We start from the raw sequence: 18532 nt of genomic DNA on the forward strand, positions 1-18532 counted from the left end.
GCGATGTTTGGAAATAATTGGCATTTGTTTGACACTTGGCAAAATATTCATATTGCCTCAGAATAATATATGTATATATATTTTTATAGGCACATAAATCTTCTTAAGACTTATCGATTAGTCATTGATATATCGAAAGTAGGAGAATTAATGAAAAGTCATTTATAATTTTACCTCAGTCACATTTATTTTGTAATTTCTTATAATCTATCTTTTCATAGACACGTTGAATATTTTATTAATGATTTGTTGCTTCTGCATCTAAATTAAAATAAAGATCCTAAAAGTAGTAACTTAAAAATATTAAGCCTGAATAATTAAAAAGAAAAATGTTTAATTTTTTAAAATATTGAAACATCTTGTTTATTTTTTAAAATAATTTTTAAATAATTTTTAATTTTAATTATTTTATTGATTTTGTAAAATGATTTTTTTAAATGATCGACAATTTAAATGAAGAAAAATGTTTAATTCTTCTAAATATTGAAACATCGTGACATTAATTTTTTTTAATGATTTTTAAATGATTTTGAATGATTTTTAAAATGATGAAAAATGTCGGTTGCGAAATATTTTTTACACAATTATTGCATATATACTGATATGTATCTGTAATTAATCGCGAAAATAAAATATAAGGATAATAAATAAAATAATAATAGTCCTTATGATTTATAATGCTATTGATCAAGAGAATGTTTATTCGATACGCATATATATTTATAATAAAATTTTTGTTCGATTCGTAAATGCGGCGACGGCGGCGTCCTCTCGCGGCTGCGCGGTCAACGAGCGCCGTGAATATAGCGGCGCACGGCGCCGCAGCGTGAAGTCAGTCTCGTCTCATCCGCCGGGCGATACGAATCGTACGTCGCTCGTCATTCACCATTCTCATCTCTCTTTCCCATTTCAACCGCGCATACAACAAATTATCACATCCCTCGCGCCGCGTCCCTTCCTTCGCGACTCATGTCAGAGTACGCGACGTGTCAACTCTCGGCTGGCAGTGTCTCGTCTGCCGCGCGAATTGCATAAGTAAAGCGTCCTCGTCACCATCAACGTCGTCGCCGTCGTCGATGCGGAGGTGTCGACGACGGCGCGCTCGTCAAGCGCCTCTCAAGTCGAGAACGTGGGACGACGACAATAACGCGAACAGAACGGTTGACAGTTGAGCGAAAAGGAAGAGGAGGAGGTGGAGGAGGAGGAGGAGGAAGGGAGGTGTGCGCTTCGTCGTCTCGTGTGCGTATTGTGCGTGCATGTGTGCGGGCGGCGCAGACCACCCCGGTGTTGAGGAGGACGCGGCGGCGGACGACGACGGCGGGAATCACGCGACACGATGACGGCGATGTTGGTGTCGGTCGCGGAGCTGTCCAACATCTTCTCGGTGCTCGCGGTGCTGATATGCTTTTGCGGCGTCTTTCTATTTATCATGAGGTACGTATACGCAAATGTGATGTTCTCTCTCTTCCCATGCAGCAAACTGACGTCATTAAACGTCAATGACGTCATTTTGACATTTAATGTCAGACGTCATCATCGGCGTCATTTTGACATTTAATAAATGTCATTAGACGTTATTTTGACATTTATGATGTCAGTTTTGTCAGTTACGTCAATTACATCATTAAACGTTAAAATGACATAAACTAAATCATTAAACATCAAAATGACGTAAATTAAATCATCAAATGTCAAAATGATGTAAATTAAATCATTAAATGTCAAAATGACGTAAATTACATTATTAAACGTCAAAATGATGTCATTTAGACGTTTAATGACATCGAATGATGTCAAATGATGTCTTGCCACCTGAATATAGCTCTCTTCCAGGATGATTCCCCGTTTAACCCTTTTCTCGCGACGCAACTGGATATTTCGTCTCTGTGTATATATTGTACACTAGCGAGATAAGGAAGATATACGTGCCGTCAGGTTCGTTCGATCTATTTTTTCGGTGACGTCACGACAGCACGATATTGCTGGGTTATTAAATAAGTCACGCGACTTGAATAAGTCATCGCGCCGAGACGCGTCGATTCCTCGCGAATCGAGCGCTTATCAAATTGGCGATTAGCGCGTCGATGAAAAGAGAGAGGTTAACGTCCGTATATCTTTTTCCTTTTTCTTTTTTTTTTCTTAGAATATTTCTTGTGATTGACGATGAATTCAGTCAAGGTCGCGAGATACGTGATACAATTTGCGACACAAGCGCATCTTTGGTCAATTCCACATTCCTGACGTCATATTTCTAATTAATCATCTACTGACGTTCGTTTTCGTATTGATTCTTTTTTCACTTAATTCGATAATAGGAGTAATTATATCGTTTCCCGAAAAAGAGGATCGCATTTGTTTATAATATCGCGTACTGGCATATTTATTCTTATAATATAAAATATCTTATAAAATATTATAATATAAAATATAATAAATTATAATAATTTAAATAAAATATAAAAAAATACATTTTTAAGATATATATAAATATTATATTATGATATAATATATTATACAATATATATTACATATATATATATATATATATATATATATATATAATATATTATAATAAAATAGGTATATAATTTATTTTGCGTATTTATTCTTCGAATTTTGAGCGAGAAGAAAGATCACGATTTATAATCCTCTAAAAAAAGTCATAAATTGTACTTTTTTTAATTTCTTTGTGAATTATACGTTCATATTTGATATTTTTGATAAATATCTGCTAAATCTTATTTACGAGCTATATTTATTATTAGTGCTTTTTTCGAGTATAGCGAATTTAAATTGCTTTGATTAACAACAGATTAACATGATGATTGAGATAACAATAAAAGTTAATTAAAATTGATGACAGGACTATAATATCATTAATCTCTCTTAGACTTTTAAGACATCTCTCAAATCTTCTAGGCGTGCATAATAAAAAAAGGAAAAAAATGCAGGATTACAAATTGAAAAAGTGGCAGTAATATTAAAATTAATTAAAATAAATTTACATTTATTAAATATCTTATTTTTATAAAATTTTTCAATTAAATCCTGTTAAAAATGAGTATCCTAATAAAGATAATCTTAAAGTATAAAATTATAAATTTTTATGAAGAAATAAGTTTATTTAAGTAATTTATCACATAAAAAAGTCGAATATCTTAATTATTATTTATTAAATTAATTATAATTCTACCATATACATTTATAACAAAGATTCAAAAATTGCATGAGTCAATAAACGATAAACAGTAAAGAATTTAAAGTTAATATCAAATCTAATTGTCTTAATGCAACAAGTTTTTTTAAGTTATTCTCTTTTATAAATCCTGATATAAATATTGTAACATCGAAATATAAAATAAAAATCTGTTTACACATTCATTTATTATAAATAGCAAGAGCAACATTTTTTAAAATGTTTACTATAAATGTTGGAATTATAATTTATTTAATAAATAATAATCAGGATATTCGATTTTTTGTGTGATAAATTGAACGAATATAATTTATTTCTTTACCATAATAATATTTTATATTTATATTTCAAGCGTAGCTTCATTAGGATACTCATTTTTAGCAGGATTTGATTGAAAAAATGTAATTATGAAATAATTTATTTATAACAAAATGTAAATTTCTATAATATCATTAATCTCTCTCACTGTCAGACTTTTAGGACATCTCTCAAATTTGGTAGACGTGCATAATAAAAAAAGCAAAAAATGCAGGATTACAAACTGAAAAAGTATATAATTTCTGAATAAGTATAATTTTTGTAAAATGTAAATTTATTTGAATAAATTTCAATTTTGTTGTCACTTTTTTCAGTTTCGGTAATTCTGCATTTTTTAGACGCTTTTGAAGAATCTTGTTCTTGAATCTAAGGTCAGCTGATCGCTTTGCAGTCTGTCAGCTGATCGCGAATTACCGAACCACTTCTTCTATTCTAAAACCATTCGACACGTTTTTGAAATCGGAGAAAATTCGAAGGATATATTTTTATTTTTATTTATTTTTATTTTTTTAATTTTTATTAATTTTTTATTACATACAGAAGCTGGAAGCGAGACTTGGGTTCGAAAGTTGACAATTTAGACGTAAGATGGTCGAGATAGTTCCGCGCTTTAAAGACGACGACGAGGACGACGACGACGACGCTGATGACGACGACAAGGTGCGATAAGTGTTTCTGATTTTCTCGAGTGACGCAGCCACTTTCGTACACGGGGGGATTCGAGTCTCGAAAGTAGGCACCAAGTCTCGAAAGCCAAGTCGCACTATTTGTAAATCATGAAACTTCGCGAGCGATGGAATTTTTCTCGTCTTGTATTTTTTCTTCTCTTTCTTTTTCTCTTTCAACTTTTGCGATTCTTTATTAAAAAACGTTTTTTTTATTTAATACAATAAAAATTTTGCCGATTTAATCGCGTGAAGCATCAAGATAATTTATAATTGTAATAGGAGAGTAGAAATAATGAACCAAAACTAGCGTAATGTTTCCTTTATTAAATCACCACGTTTCGACCATGTGGTTGTGGTTCTTTTCGAGTGAACACTAAAATATATAATTATTAACATACAATTCAATAAATGACAAAAAATTGACAATAACTAAATTACTTACAATATATGTATATCATTAACCCTCAATTACTACTCATTTTTGGCCACCCTATTTTACCACTTATGGGTTAGAGTAACCCAGAGTCTTTTATTGTTTATATTTCTGGATCTAATGAAGCTATTTTGAAGTATTTTTTTTCAATCGATACGCCAGACAGTAAGAAAAAAGCATATATCGGTACAAATGTCACCAGATTTCTACGACTCGAGTTATTTGAGAAAAAATGAAAAGTGATCTTCTAAAATTTCGAAAAAATCATTTTTGATATGGGTTAACGTAACCCAGAGAGGTAACTGAAGGTTAAAATTAAATCTTCATACAAACAATACTGTCGATAATTATTAAAATTAAATAGAATATAAATATATAAAAGTCAAACGATTGAAAGTACGAGACAATAATCAACATATCACGCCGAAAGATCGTCAAGTTTTAATATATTTTTAATAAGCAGATTTACACGACCTTCATATTTTTGTTGTACATGTCAATTACAATTTATAATTATAATATAATTGATATAAATTACCAAAGTAGCAAGCATACGTCATTAAACGTCAAAATGTCGTCATTTGACGTCAAAAACGACGTTATTGTCAGTTTGCTACTTGCATATAGGGATATTACGTATAATTAAATATAATAATTATATAATTTACAATAAGAGAAAGAAAATCGGGGGCAAAGAGGATGCCATTCCCCTTCTAACGTCGATATCTTGCGAGATTTTATTATGAAACTTTATAGATGTTCGTGGCGCAACGTGCGCAAGTCGTAAACATCGAAAAAATTGCAAAAAATATATGCGGGATAAATTTATACACACAGTAAGTTACGTCAAAAAGGTTACTTGTTTCGATACAAGTGTTACAATAATGAAAGACGTTGCTTTTTCGCGATGCAGTTGAAAAAAAAATTCCTTTAAGTCAAAGTTCAGACACAAAGTTCTCTCACGTAGGAGATTTCTCAATTTGGAAAGATTCGAAGCTTCAGAAACTTTTGTGTTTCTCACTGAAATTTAATTCATAAAGAATAGATACTTTATATAGCGGGTTAAAATTAGATCGGCAAACTTTGAAGGAAAAAGAAGAATTTTCTCTACAAGTTTTCGTTTCAATACTATACATGATATGTAAGATATAAGTTTGTGATTTTTTAGTTTGTCACCTTCATATTGAAGTTATGGAAGAATTATTGAACGTTTAAGCTAGATTGAAAATATTTTTACTGCATGATAAAATGTATATCAAATATTTAATACGTTTATCAATTTTTTTACATCTATTTAAAACACTTAAAGAGAATCATAAGTTTTAAATATATTTTAAAATTATTGAAATTTTACTATATATTTTAGTAAAATTAATCGAACGTATTTTATATCTTAATGTGTTAGATATTAATATTTTTTATTGCGATAAATATTAGAATTATATATAAATATTATATTATCTATAATATTTATAATTATTTATAAATATTTATTAATATTATATAGTATATAATATTTATTAATTATGAAATACTATATAATATTTATTAATTAATCAGAGAAATTCTTATAAAATTTTTCTATTATATTGTCCCAGGATTACCATAAATTTCACAGGCTAAATTCTATGAGAAAATTCTCTCTGTGAATAAATAGTTCGCGAGAAGAAAATTGCGTGATTAAAAAATTAAAAGATTACAATCTTGAGATTGGGTGTAACTCGTGTTACGAGAACATTAATTTGTTAAATTCCACGCTTATTAACGCGCGCAAGATATATATATATATATATATATATATTTTACCTTACATAGTTTAAACATCCGGGATGCGAGGATGAAAGAAGAACCTGTTTCTTTATTTTTAATCTTGAGATTCGAATTAATTCTCGGCAATTATCGTGTCACGTGACTTCGCGATCCTTTGTCGGTCTCTTTTTTTCTCTCCCTGTAGCCTTACTTTTGTCACGTACATATATTTCTTTCGCGTCTCAAGGTCGCAAGGTTACTGGCAGTCATCGGCTTTGACTTACAAATCGTTCGCACGTTAATCGAATCTTTCGCACGATCGCTTCTATATTTGTTCGTTTCGATGTATCTATATGTTAGCTAATTGTTGAATCAGAGTCGCCGACGGCGACTCTGAAATTAGCGATCGACTTTCAATGAGATTAATTTTCCTAATTGCTCAATTAACTTTCTGTCACCGATTGGAATCTTCACGATGTTTTAATAGTGTCGTAAATATACCTATTTATCCGCTATTTATTTTTAATTTATATTAACTTATTCAAAAAATCTGAGGATCAATTAAGAGCAATGATAATTTTGCGACAAGAATCTAAAAATACGGATATTTTTTAAAAAATGTGATTTTTCGACGTTTTGGAACATTTTGAATACATTGACATAAAAATCTGAAAATAAATTTTTTTTTATGAAAACACAGCTTCCTCTATGAGGAATAATAAAAAGAAATCTGGTAATTCGAAAAACCTGGAATTCTCAGGGAATTTTTTTCTACCTTGAAAAATTCTGGAATACTTTGGAATTTATTTTGAACAAAGAAATTTTTTAAAAAATTGCTCCTTTGATTTTATTTTCCAGTATACCTTTAAAGAATATAAAATTTATTAAGTTAATAAGTATATTGAAATATATTTTATTATAAAATATAATATTCTATTATTATATCAAAAAATATTTTTAAAGCCACAATCTCCACTTGATTCCTTCTCGACCAATAGAGCCAAACGCGATGTTATTGCGACAATTATGAAGGAAAGAACATTTTTGGAAAAAATATTTTATTTGTGTTAAAGAATTATGTATAACAAAAATAAACTTACTGTGCTTGTGCACAGGTTTTAATCCTAACGAAAAAATTTAGTTTCGTTAGGATAACGCACTGTCATCCGCGATGTGGCTCTTATTGCCTTTTAACACTCAATTTATATTTATAAAAATAATCTTAATTTAAAATTTTATTTAAAATTTTTTAAATTACTTTAATTTTACTTAAAATTTTGGACAAAAATACCTGGAAAATCATGGAATTTATTTATAAGATTTGAGTATACACCCTGTTTATTTCTCACCTTCATATAGGACCGGTTGTTCCAACTTCTTGGTAAGTTTTACCCAACAGGTAGCATATCTTCGTCTCTTTTTTTAGAATTTATCTGAAAAGAGACGAAAATATATTATTTGTCGGGTAAAACTTACCAAGAAGTTGAAAAAATCGGCTCTTAAGGGGTTATACCTACCTGTCGAAAAAAACATGTATTTTTAAGATTTTTTTTTAAACTGAAAGATTTTTTAAAATAATTAATCATTCAAATGTATATATTTAGAAGATTCTATAGTATTTTTTATTACAAAATATTAAAAAACAAAAAAGATATCAGCGAGAGCATTTTAATATTTTATTTTAAAAAATCTTTCAGTTAAAAAAAATTCCTAAAAATATGTTTTTTTTTACCTCACAGGTAGGTATAACTCCTTAAATCAAATTGCAATTTTTCAATGAATCGCGTCGCAAATATATATATTTACGACCTTAAGAGGGCCTTTCCCGAAACATGTCCTGAATTGGCAACGCTAAATACGCCGAAAATCTGGTCGAAGGACGTTACCGAAGCGTCTCTTTCTCGCGAAACCACTTCGACTGCTTAAAAACAATGTAAAGTTGATAATTCTCGAACTAAACCGTATGCGCGCGAGCAACTTTCCCGGTTTTATGCAAAAATTCTGTCGCAATCTTGTGTCCGACAACTCGAGAACCATCACGTTCGGTCTCGAGATTGCACAGCACTTTAGATAATTGTCGATAATACAATAATGAGAAGCGCGCAGAAGACGCAAGCACGATCAACGTCAAAGGATCGCTTTTTATTTGTGGAGAATATAATAAACGAACGAAGAAAGAATATGATGGATGGTTCGGTGGCAGAGTAACTGTTTACTGAAAGGGAGGTTTTAAGGATCAAGTATTTGGTCTCGATATATTTCTCTCTGCTCAGGAAAGGCTTAGATATTATTATTCGCCAAGCAGTTGCCGATTTATGGCAGTCTTTCAAAACTCTTTTTTATTAAAGAATAGATCTAAAAAAGAGGATTTTGTCTTTGCAGAAACATGATGGGTGATATGGTGAGGGGTTCAGGCCCATTTCTATCAACATTTCGAATAAAAAGAGACAAAGATATAGTTTAACCGGAGATTTAAGTTAAGTGATGTTGGTAGAAACAAGCTTCAGTGGCATCACTGAACGGCAGAGTGGCTGCCTACTGAAAGGGAGGTCTTAAGGGTTTTGATATTTTTCTCTCTGCTCGCGAAAGGCTTAGATATTATTTGCCGAGCGATTGCCTATTCATGGCAGTGTCTTGGAAGCTTCTTTGGTCAAAGAATGGATCTAAAAAAGAGGATTTTGTCTTATTTGCAGAAACATGATGGTGCTACGCGTCCACGGCGACGACCTGATGTTCGGCGGCGGCGGCGCTGGTGCTGGTAGTGGTGTGATAACGCATTCGCCGCGCATACCGCAAATGGAGATGATGAAGGTCCACATTCCCTTCACCTTCAAGCTCCACGAGAGCTTCAAGAGCACGTACGCCGGTAAGTTTGTGTCCTCTTTTATGTTTCCTCGAGCTTGATCCACGACTGGGTCAATCCCTGATTTACAACCATTGTTTGCATTTTTGGCACGCGATGCATCTTGTAACAGATTCTATCTCGAAAGGCTACGACATAGGTCGCCGAAACGCAGTTGGCGGACGCGGAATGAAATGTCATCGCGCGCGAGACTCGAATCAATCCTATGCCGCGACAAGATAAATTAACTCTGACTTTTTGCGTTTGCGTTAATCAATCATAAAACTGCAAACAATAAGAAGCAATTTACAATTGTCAACAGTCTGGCGATCTCTCAGTGCCACGTCACGTCCTTCGCGCATAAGTAAGATTGATTTTTAAATGTTTTTTGATATAAATGTGTTTGCATTATGACTTACTATTTAATCCTATAGCGGTTATTAAAGCTCTACTGTCTTTTATAATTTTATAAGACAGAAGTTAGGTCATTTGTGATCCGCAAACGCATCGTCCACGTTTTCTGCGTCCGCAAACTGCGTTTTGAACGTGCCTTAACTTGGTTTCATCATTGGAGCAATCGCACCTGACCATAATTGGGCAATAAAATTCTTAGAAGATGTTGGTTTGCGTAAAAAAGAAATTCGCGAAGATCGACCCGAACCAGCTCTGGTAGATCAAGGGTTAATTGGTCAAAGAGAGAAAAAGAGAAAGATAGAGAAAGAGATCCGACCGGTCCGCGCGCGTTGATCGGCCAGCGGAAAGTGGGTTATCTCGATAGGCCGTGCGTAACAAGAAAAAAGACGAGAGCGTCGCGTGTAATTGGCATGCCAGATGCCAGCAGCGACGGAGGTCCACAGCTTTGAATTACGAAACGCCACCTTGACCGCGTGTCGTTTGTATCGTTGGGTCACTTGACGTGCGAGCCGCTTGACTTTTATCAACCATTCAGCGATCGCTCGACGTTCACCTCTGCCGAAAGTCTTCTCATATTCATCGTTTTTTTTTATTTTTTTATAAAGTCTAATTTATTCATACTGTTGCATCAACCTGATGGTAAACTTGATTACACATAGTCGCGTGATAAGCGGTAATATATAATCTCAAAATTTGATTTTTTATTTAATCAATTTTTTTCTTTCTGTTTTATGATGACTGTATTCTGAATTATTGTGTTTTTTTATATTTTTTGCGATGATTTTCTGAAGAAAATATTATGAAACACGTATAAGCAGAACTATCGGTCACGTGCAGCGCGTGCGATTTACACATCATGAACGGAAAGTTACTAAGGTCGGTTCAGTATAGAACGTGTTAAACATGATTCATTATTTCATTCGAATTATATATATAGAGCATTCCATGTCGAATGAGCTACTTTTATTATTGCAAAAATCGACTTTTTTCATTTTTTAATAGTTAAATTTTATCCTTTAGCATCTTTATACTAAAACCTTAAGAATTACAGAATGTTATTTTTTATGGTTTAAAAATTTACCTTATTTTATCTCGATATATCAGATATGTGTTTAACAATATGGCGGAATTAAAATCGCACAAAATAGATCTGCCATTTTTAATTTTGGAAATCCAAAAACTTTTTGCAATTTTTATGTGCAAAGTCCCAACTCTTTCCTTGTTAATAGAGTTAAGAATACATTATTGTTATATATAAAATTGTATGTATATACTCTATATATATATATTCTCTCTATATATATATTCTCTCTATATATATATTCTTTATTTTTCACAAAATAAGAAAATAGCTGGCTGAGAAAGCATTGGTTTATAAAATGATTAATATTAATCCCGAATCGCACGTCGTCGCATCATCGGAAAATACTCGACCAGATCACATGGCGTCCTCAAAAAACGAGACTTCACCGAAGAGAGAGAACCTTAACGTGTAACCCTCAGGGTCTTACACGGTCGCCCACGAGAACGGAATTCGAAAACACCGATCGCCCTTGATTCCGCGAAGCCCGATTCTGTGAAAGACAGAAGCGCACGGGTGTTGAAGAAAAATATGCTCCAAGTACACGCACGGATATATGTACATGTATATCTAGAAGCAATTTATTCTGTTTTTCTTCTTCATTCTTCGAAACAAACATGGTGTTCTCGAATGGTCGATTTACATATATAACAAAGCTGAGAATTAAGAATGCGCTGAAATGTCGCTGAATCGGGAATCGAACCCGAGATCTTTCGCTTGCCGGGCGACTGCTCTTTCAAACGAGCTATTCAGATCCTTTCGATTCTATACTTTTCTCTGCTATATATAATAATAATGTTGATAAACAAACACCTTTAAGGCAGCGTGTATAAATGAAGAGTTTTTAACAAGGCTCTGTAATATAAATATAAATTTAAAGTGTCAAACAGGCAATAAGAGCCAAATCGCGGATGACAGTGCGTTATCCCAACGAAACTAAATTTAATATAATTTATATTTATTTATATTATCCCAGATAGAAAACATATGTCATTTTGACGTTTAATGACATCATAAATATATGATATTATTTGGGATATTAATAGACATCCCAACTAGCAAGCATACATCTTTTTGACATTCGACGTCAAAATGACGTCAGTGACGTCGAACGATGTCAAAAAGACTTATACTTGCATCGTGTATCAGAGTGTAATTCAGTTTCTAATCAACTTTAGAAAAGTATAAAATCAGATACGAAATATATATAATATATTTTTATTGGCTCTCAATATTAATAATAATAATATAAATATGATATTTAAAATCGGCCAATAGAGGACAAGCGCGAAAAATTAATTCCTCGGAACTATATCTTTTGGTTTGAGATTACTAAGTTCCATATATAAATTAATCTCGAACTTTACATATGGAGAAATAGAAAAGTATATTTAAAAAACAGTAAATATTTTAAAAAATGTTAATTTTTTTTCAAAAATATGATATTACTTTCTAGACTCTGTATATGAGGAAAATTGATGTCGTCGGTTCTTCGGTCTATGGTAAACGTACAACGTACGCGCGTATATATATATATATATATATATATATATATATATATATATGTATGTGTCCGTGTTCAACGTAACGTTGGCGCATAACCCGGCGCAAGTTATATGCAGGTTGCGTAATTGCGTGCGCGTGTCGCAACTGCAGAGGTCCACCGGAGATCTTCTCTCTCCCGTGCGCACGCGCGCGCGCGCAATTCAATCGTCGTCGTCGACGTTACGCGGCTGTTGCGGGCCTTTCGCAATTCGTGCGATTTCGCGATCCCGCGGAGAGAGAATAATATCGGGTCCGGGAGAGACGGTCAAATACGCGTCTCTTTCGAGATGTCGCGATGAAACGTTTCGGTTTGCGAAACGTCGCCGCGCTGCTTAAACTTGACATTAAAGTTCACTCTTGAGAAATCGCGAAAACGTCATCGTCGTGTGCCTGAAAATGTTTTTTTTTTCCTCTTTTTCGATTGCGTATTCGATTTGCATAGGCGCGAATTAATTATACGCGGCGCGATGATGATTTTTGTTCGCGTTCGTAAGAAGGAGAGAGAAAGAACAGATGACGAATTATGTTCTTTTCAGGAGTTATTTATTATAATCTTTAACGGAATCGCAAATGTGAATCTCGATGATATCTTTTTTTCATATTTTAATATCATCTTGATGATAAATGACATAAGGAAATCAATCAGTATTTCCGACATTTATAATAAATCGTTTAAACTGTTAGCTTAAGACGATTATTTAAAATAATCCAGCAATAATAATTATTATGACAAATTACGTTATTTCGATGTCAAAATGGCTACTTTTGCTATTTGCGGAAATTTGATACATATAATAATGTTTCGTATTCACGAGAATTAAATATCTTAAAGCTATCAAAAATATAAATATATTAAAAAGCAATAAAAAAGTGAAGAGAAAGACTAAAATTAAGCGAAAAAATATATAGAGATAAAATGCAATTTTTTATTTCCCATATATTATACATTACAAATGAATGCATCACATATTATTTTTTTTCCTTCGTCTGTTTATTGATTTCATAATTTTTTTTTTGCTATTGCAAGTGACTAAGCAAGTATGTCAAGTATGCGATTATTACCATTACATTACATAATATATATTATCAAGATATTACGTTATTATTGTGTTAGGTTAGGTTATTGGCGTATTATATCATATTATTAGCGGCATAAATAAGGAAAGCGAGTGTAGCTGTGTCTCTATTATATTTCGAATCCTGTTGTATCGTTTTACGACCGATTTTGGCGAGCTGTGAGTCACATAAAATGAAATTAATGCGGCATTGAAATTCACATGACCATATAATTTTGCTCTTCCCGCATGAAGGAGGTTTTGCGTAACAATAGGAAAGAGAGAGAGAGATATACGTGTATCTCTATGTATAGGACTCTAAGTGCGCTGATTTCATTCTACGTTTCGTAATTGAATTCGAGATCGAAAAGTTCGCGAATCACGCAATTCTGTGTTAGACTATCATCGGTTCATTGCACGCGAATTCCGAGGGAGAATTTGTAAAATAAACCGAGTTTTCGAGCTGATCGAGAGTTACGTAATTATTTGACACCTGCGATTTTTTGCATTACGATTTGAAAGAAAAAATGGGAGATTTGTGTGAGATTCGTTCCTAAAGGCTGAAAAGAGGCGTTAAAAAGTGAGTAATTCGCGGTATAATACACGCATTTAGGAAGAGGCAAAATGTGAAAACAACTGATGATTTTATGCGTAGAAATTTAATGTCTAAGCAGAATGTTTCTGAAAGAGAGTCTTAATCATTTCCATCTCTCTCAATATCTGAAAACAATTTCTCGTCCTGAGACAGGCGAGAAAAATACGTAGTATTTTTTGAACCGTTCTGTCTCTCTGAAAGATAATCTGATGCCAGATCTGATGCAAGAGAACTTTTAATGCAATGTAAATTTATTTTAAAGAATGATGAATAGCAGGAAATATTTCGCAACATGACATTTCAAAGTATCGAATGTATCTATCTATCTGCAAATTAAATTGTGCGAAGATTACGCAAAACTGTGTGTGTGTGTGTGTGTGTGTTTATTTTGGAGAATATGTAAGTGATCAAGAAGAATACGGATAGTGTGGGACGAAAAATAATTTAGGGTGATAGCAATGTGGCTGCTTAAAGAGAGACTCTAGAATCTTTCAAGTTTCTGGTAGGACTTTTTCCTTTGTTTGAGAAAGAGCTACAGATTTCAGAAGTGGGATAAATCAATGTAGCTTAAGAATTTTAAATGAACCAAAAGAAAGAGTGTGCGATAATTTTACAATATGGGCCAATAACTGATTCTAGAATCAGGTTCCTAATAGGACTTTTTTCTTTGTTCAAGAAAAACTTACACATTTCAGAAGTGGAATGAATCAATGTAGCTTCAGGATTTTAAATAAATAAAAAAAGAAAGAGGATTTGATAATTTTACAATATGAGCCAATAACTGGTTCTAGAATCAAGTTCCTGATAGGAGTTTTTCCTTTTGCTCGAGAAAGACCTACAGATTTCAGAAGTGGGATGAATCAATGTGGTTTTAGGGTTTTAGGTGAACCAAAATAAAGAGGGTGTGATAGAGTTTTACAATATTGGGCAAAAACTGATGATTCTAGAATCAAGTTTCTAATAGGACTTTTTTCTTTGCTTGAGAAAGATCTACAGATTTCAATAGTGGGATGGATCAATGTGGGCTTCAGGGTTCTAGATAAACCAAAATAAAGATGAGGTTAGTTTTACGAAATCGACTGATGAGTAGTTGCCTACTGAAAGGTAGATTTTAAAATTGAGTCTTAATAGAGCCTCGAAATTTTTTTCTGTTCTAAAAAAAACGTACAATATGCATATTAATCTATAATTATGACGAAAGAATACGTACGTGGTAACATTTTTTATATCGAATCTGAAATGAGGAACAAAATTCTTTCAGCGTGAGAAAAATAGACCTTTGTATAATTTCGTATATTTTTTCGTTGCGTGATTTGGGTTAAAAAAAAAAAATAAAAAAAATTCTCTCATGTGTATTTCTAAATTTTAATTATATCTTCGTCCTTCAAGCGGGCGCATTTCTCGCGGGACCTGTTGAGGAAGAGGGGAGGGAGGGGGAAGAAGGAGAGGGAAGTTGCGACATATAATAACCCTCGTAAAAACGAGTTCGAAAAATGTCGCACGCCCGAAAGATCAGATCGCGAATTACGAATGTGGGACGCACTTTCATGTTCCATGGTCGTCCAGTTCTCGCTCCCGCGCCTCTATGCTTTTTTCTGTCTTTGTGTTCCCTTCTTTGATTTAATCGCAACACCCACACCCACCTTAGTACACAATAATAATAATAATAATAATAATAATAGTGCTACGTGTACATTGATACATCATCGGGAACGAGTCCGTCTTGTGTCCGTAATCCGCGCACGTAAGAAAACCAAAGAGAGAGAAAGAGTGAGTGATAATGAGAGTGCAGTACAGTGATAATGAGAGAGCGGCTTTTGCAGCCGGTTACAAAATTATTTTAGTTTTCTGTTGATTTTTTTTTTCCCACAAGCCTCTTTTCGCAGAGCGACATCTCTTTAATTTTAAATAAAGTCAGATTTTATTCAAGATTTATTCGACTTTATTCAAATTTTATATCCCTTGTGCATAATTTTTGAAGTAATAAGCTCGAATCAACGTCATTAGATGTCAAAACGAGCCATTTTGACATTAAATGACGTTAGTTTTTTTTTACTGATTATATGTATATAAATGAAGTCAGATTTTATTCGATTTCGTTAAAATTTATATCCATTTTGCGTCATTTTTGAAATAGCAAGCTCGAATGACGTTATTAGATGTCAAAATGAGCTATTTGACATTTAATAACGTCAATATTTAGATTAGTTCTTTTCGCGCGTATCCTCTGCCAACTGCAACCGATTTCTCTCAGAGCTAACCTCTCTCTCTCTCTCTCTCTCTCGAGTGGAATAGTGATGGATTCAAGACAAGACTAGCAAGTAAATTATTTATTCAGCTTTACAATATAATATATATATATATTTATATTATACAATATAATATATATATATTATATATTATATAATATATATATATATATATATATATATATTATATTGTGAAGCTGAATAAATAATTTACTTGCTAGTCTGGTCGATTAATTTCTACAACATTTCATAAATTTTTTCTGCGTTTTTAGTGAACATTTCTTTGTCAAAGACATATTTTTTCGATAATTTTTATAAAAATTTTCAAAAATAAAATCAAGATGTTCTAAATAAATATCTATAGATGTTATAAAAGTATCAAGAATCTTGCAAGAATAAAGACAAGAAATTAACTATCGAGATCAAGACAGAATTATTCTTAATTGAAAAAAATTAAGACAAGTATATCCGATTCTTGTCTCGTCTTGAATCCATCACTATTCCACTTTCTTGTACTTGATAAAATCGAGATGAGACAAGATTTGTGCTTCAAGATCAAGGCAAGACAAGAAAAATCAATCAAGATGCTTGATAGCTCAAACTACAATTATATATACATTATTATATATGTAATTTTAATTATTATTAATTGTAGTTATATATATATTTTTTTTGAGATTCTTGATAGCTGAAACTACATTTATATATACATTATTATATATGTAATTTTAATTATTATTAATTGTAGTTATATATATATATATATATATATATATATATATATAACTACAATTAATAATAATTAAAATTACATATATATATATATATATAACTACAATTAATAATAATTAAAATTACATATATATATATATATAACTACAATTAATAATAATTAAAATTACATACATAATAATGTATATATAATTGTAGTTTCAGCTATCAAGAATCTTGATTGATTTTTCTTGTCTTGCCTTGATCTTGAAGCACAAATCTTGTCTCATCTCGATTTTATCAAGTACAAGAAATTTGTGATCTCTTGAAAAATCAAGACAAGACAAGATCTTGAAATTTCTTGTCTTGCCGTTTATCACTATAGTGGAATTAAATTTGAATTCGAAGTTCGACGGCGGACAGAGTTATGCGTTGCTGAAAATTGCTCCTAACCCAGTTTCGCAAGTAACGTAAGAAAATTTCGGTGCGTTTATTATCTGCCCCCTCCCTCCCACCTCCTCCCCCAGTCGCGAAAGGCTGCGTCGGTGAAAGGCTAGTAATTTCAAAACATTCGTTCGCGCGCGATCTATAGCTCGACCCTTTTTTCGCGAACGCTCCCTGGCGGGGAGAATTCGGATTTTGTAATTCTCCGGAATGCGGTATCCTTTAGAGGCCGCGTCGAGACGCCGAGAGGCAGCATTTTTTGGGGACCTGATATTATAGGTATAGGTCAGCTCGATTATCGAATCTCATTACGTAATCGCGAGCGGTTGCATCAGCGGCAGCAGCCGAATGAGATTAGGATCCGCGAACCATTTTGGGTTTGGACCTGTCAGGTCAGATCGCGGTCGCGATGACATGGAATTTTAGCTTTGCCTTCATTTTTTAAAATGCAGAGAGTGTCCCTCTCTCTCAAGAACATTGAAAAATCAGTAAAAAGAAAGATATGCCCAAACTGACGTCAGTAAACGTCAAATGATGTCATAATGACGTCTAATCACGCGTCGTTTGATACCCAGTCAGAAATGTATAGTTGTGATGTCGAATTAACGTCGAAAACCAATGTTGAAATAAAGTTGAAATTTTGATCGAATCGACATCGAAATGATACAAAATTTTCACGAATTTTCGACTATTATTTCGACATAATTTCAATGTTGAATCAACTAATTTATTAATACATATATATTACAATAATTAATGCTTTTACAAAAAAAAGCAATAGTTTATAAAACTTTTATTTGCACTATATTTATTTAAAATAATATTGACAGAGTTTATTATTAATACACAATGTTATACAAGGTATTATGTAAATATATTTTTCTTTAAAAAAAAACAAAAATCGGTAAATTTCCATTATTTATCATTCGATTAATAGCGTTAAGAGACATGTCTCTGAATGCGATTATTTAAGATATTTAACGTTTTTCTTTTATATATAAATCTAAATATAATCACACTATTATTTTGCTTATGCTAATTAATAATTGATCTTATGCTAATATTTAAAATATGTCACTTGGTTTTACACGAGTTTAGGTTAAAAAACTATTATATTATAAAAAAATAAACGCAAAAATAATATAAGAGTTTTAAAAATATACTTTGGCAAAAATAATACTTTGTCTATTATATTAAAATGATGTACGCTTGCTATCTGAATGATAATTTTA

The 18532-nt window shown here is 32.2% G+C and overlaps 1 protein-coding gene across 3 annotated transcripts in view; it reads left to right on the forward strand.

Moving 5' to 3' along the window:
* The first annotated feature begins 739 nt into the window (after window positions 1–739).
* Window positions 740–18532, forward strand: part of LOC114944990 (cell growth regulator with RING finger domain protein 1) — a 37252-nt gene continuing 19459 nt past the window's right edge. Inside the window, exons 1-3 of one of the 3 annotated variants that reach the window (XM_029321062.2) lie at window positions 1368–1434; window positions 4055–4174; window positions 9058–9230. In XM_029321062.2, the coding sequence (XP_029176895.1) occupies window positions 4161–4174; window positions 9058–9230 (187 nt within the window). In that variant the 5' untranslated portion in view covers window positions 1368–1434; window positions 4055–4160. Of the gene's footprint in view, window positions 1435–4054; window positions 4175–9057; window positions 9231–18532 lie in introns of all 3 variants that reach the window. The other 2 variants (XM_029321061.2, XM_029321060.2) reach the window with 2 other exon arrangements.

Source organism: Nylanderia fulva, unplaced genomic scaffold (assembly GCF_048542155.1).
Source record: "Nylanderia fulva isolate GAGA-0341 unplaced genomic scaffold, ASM4854215v1 Scaffold74, whole genome shotgun sequence".
Taxonomy (NCBI): domain Eukaryota; kingdom Metazoa; phylum Arthropoda; class Insecta; order Hymenoptera; family Formicidae; genus Nylanderia; species Nylanderia fulva.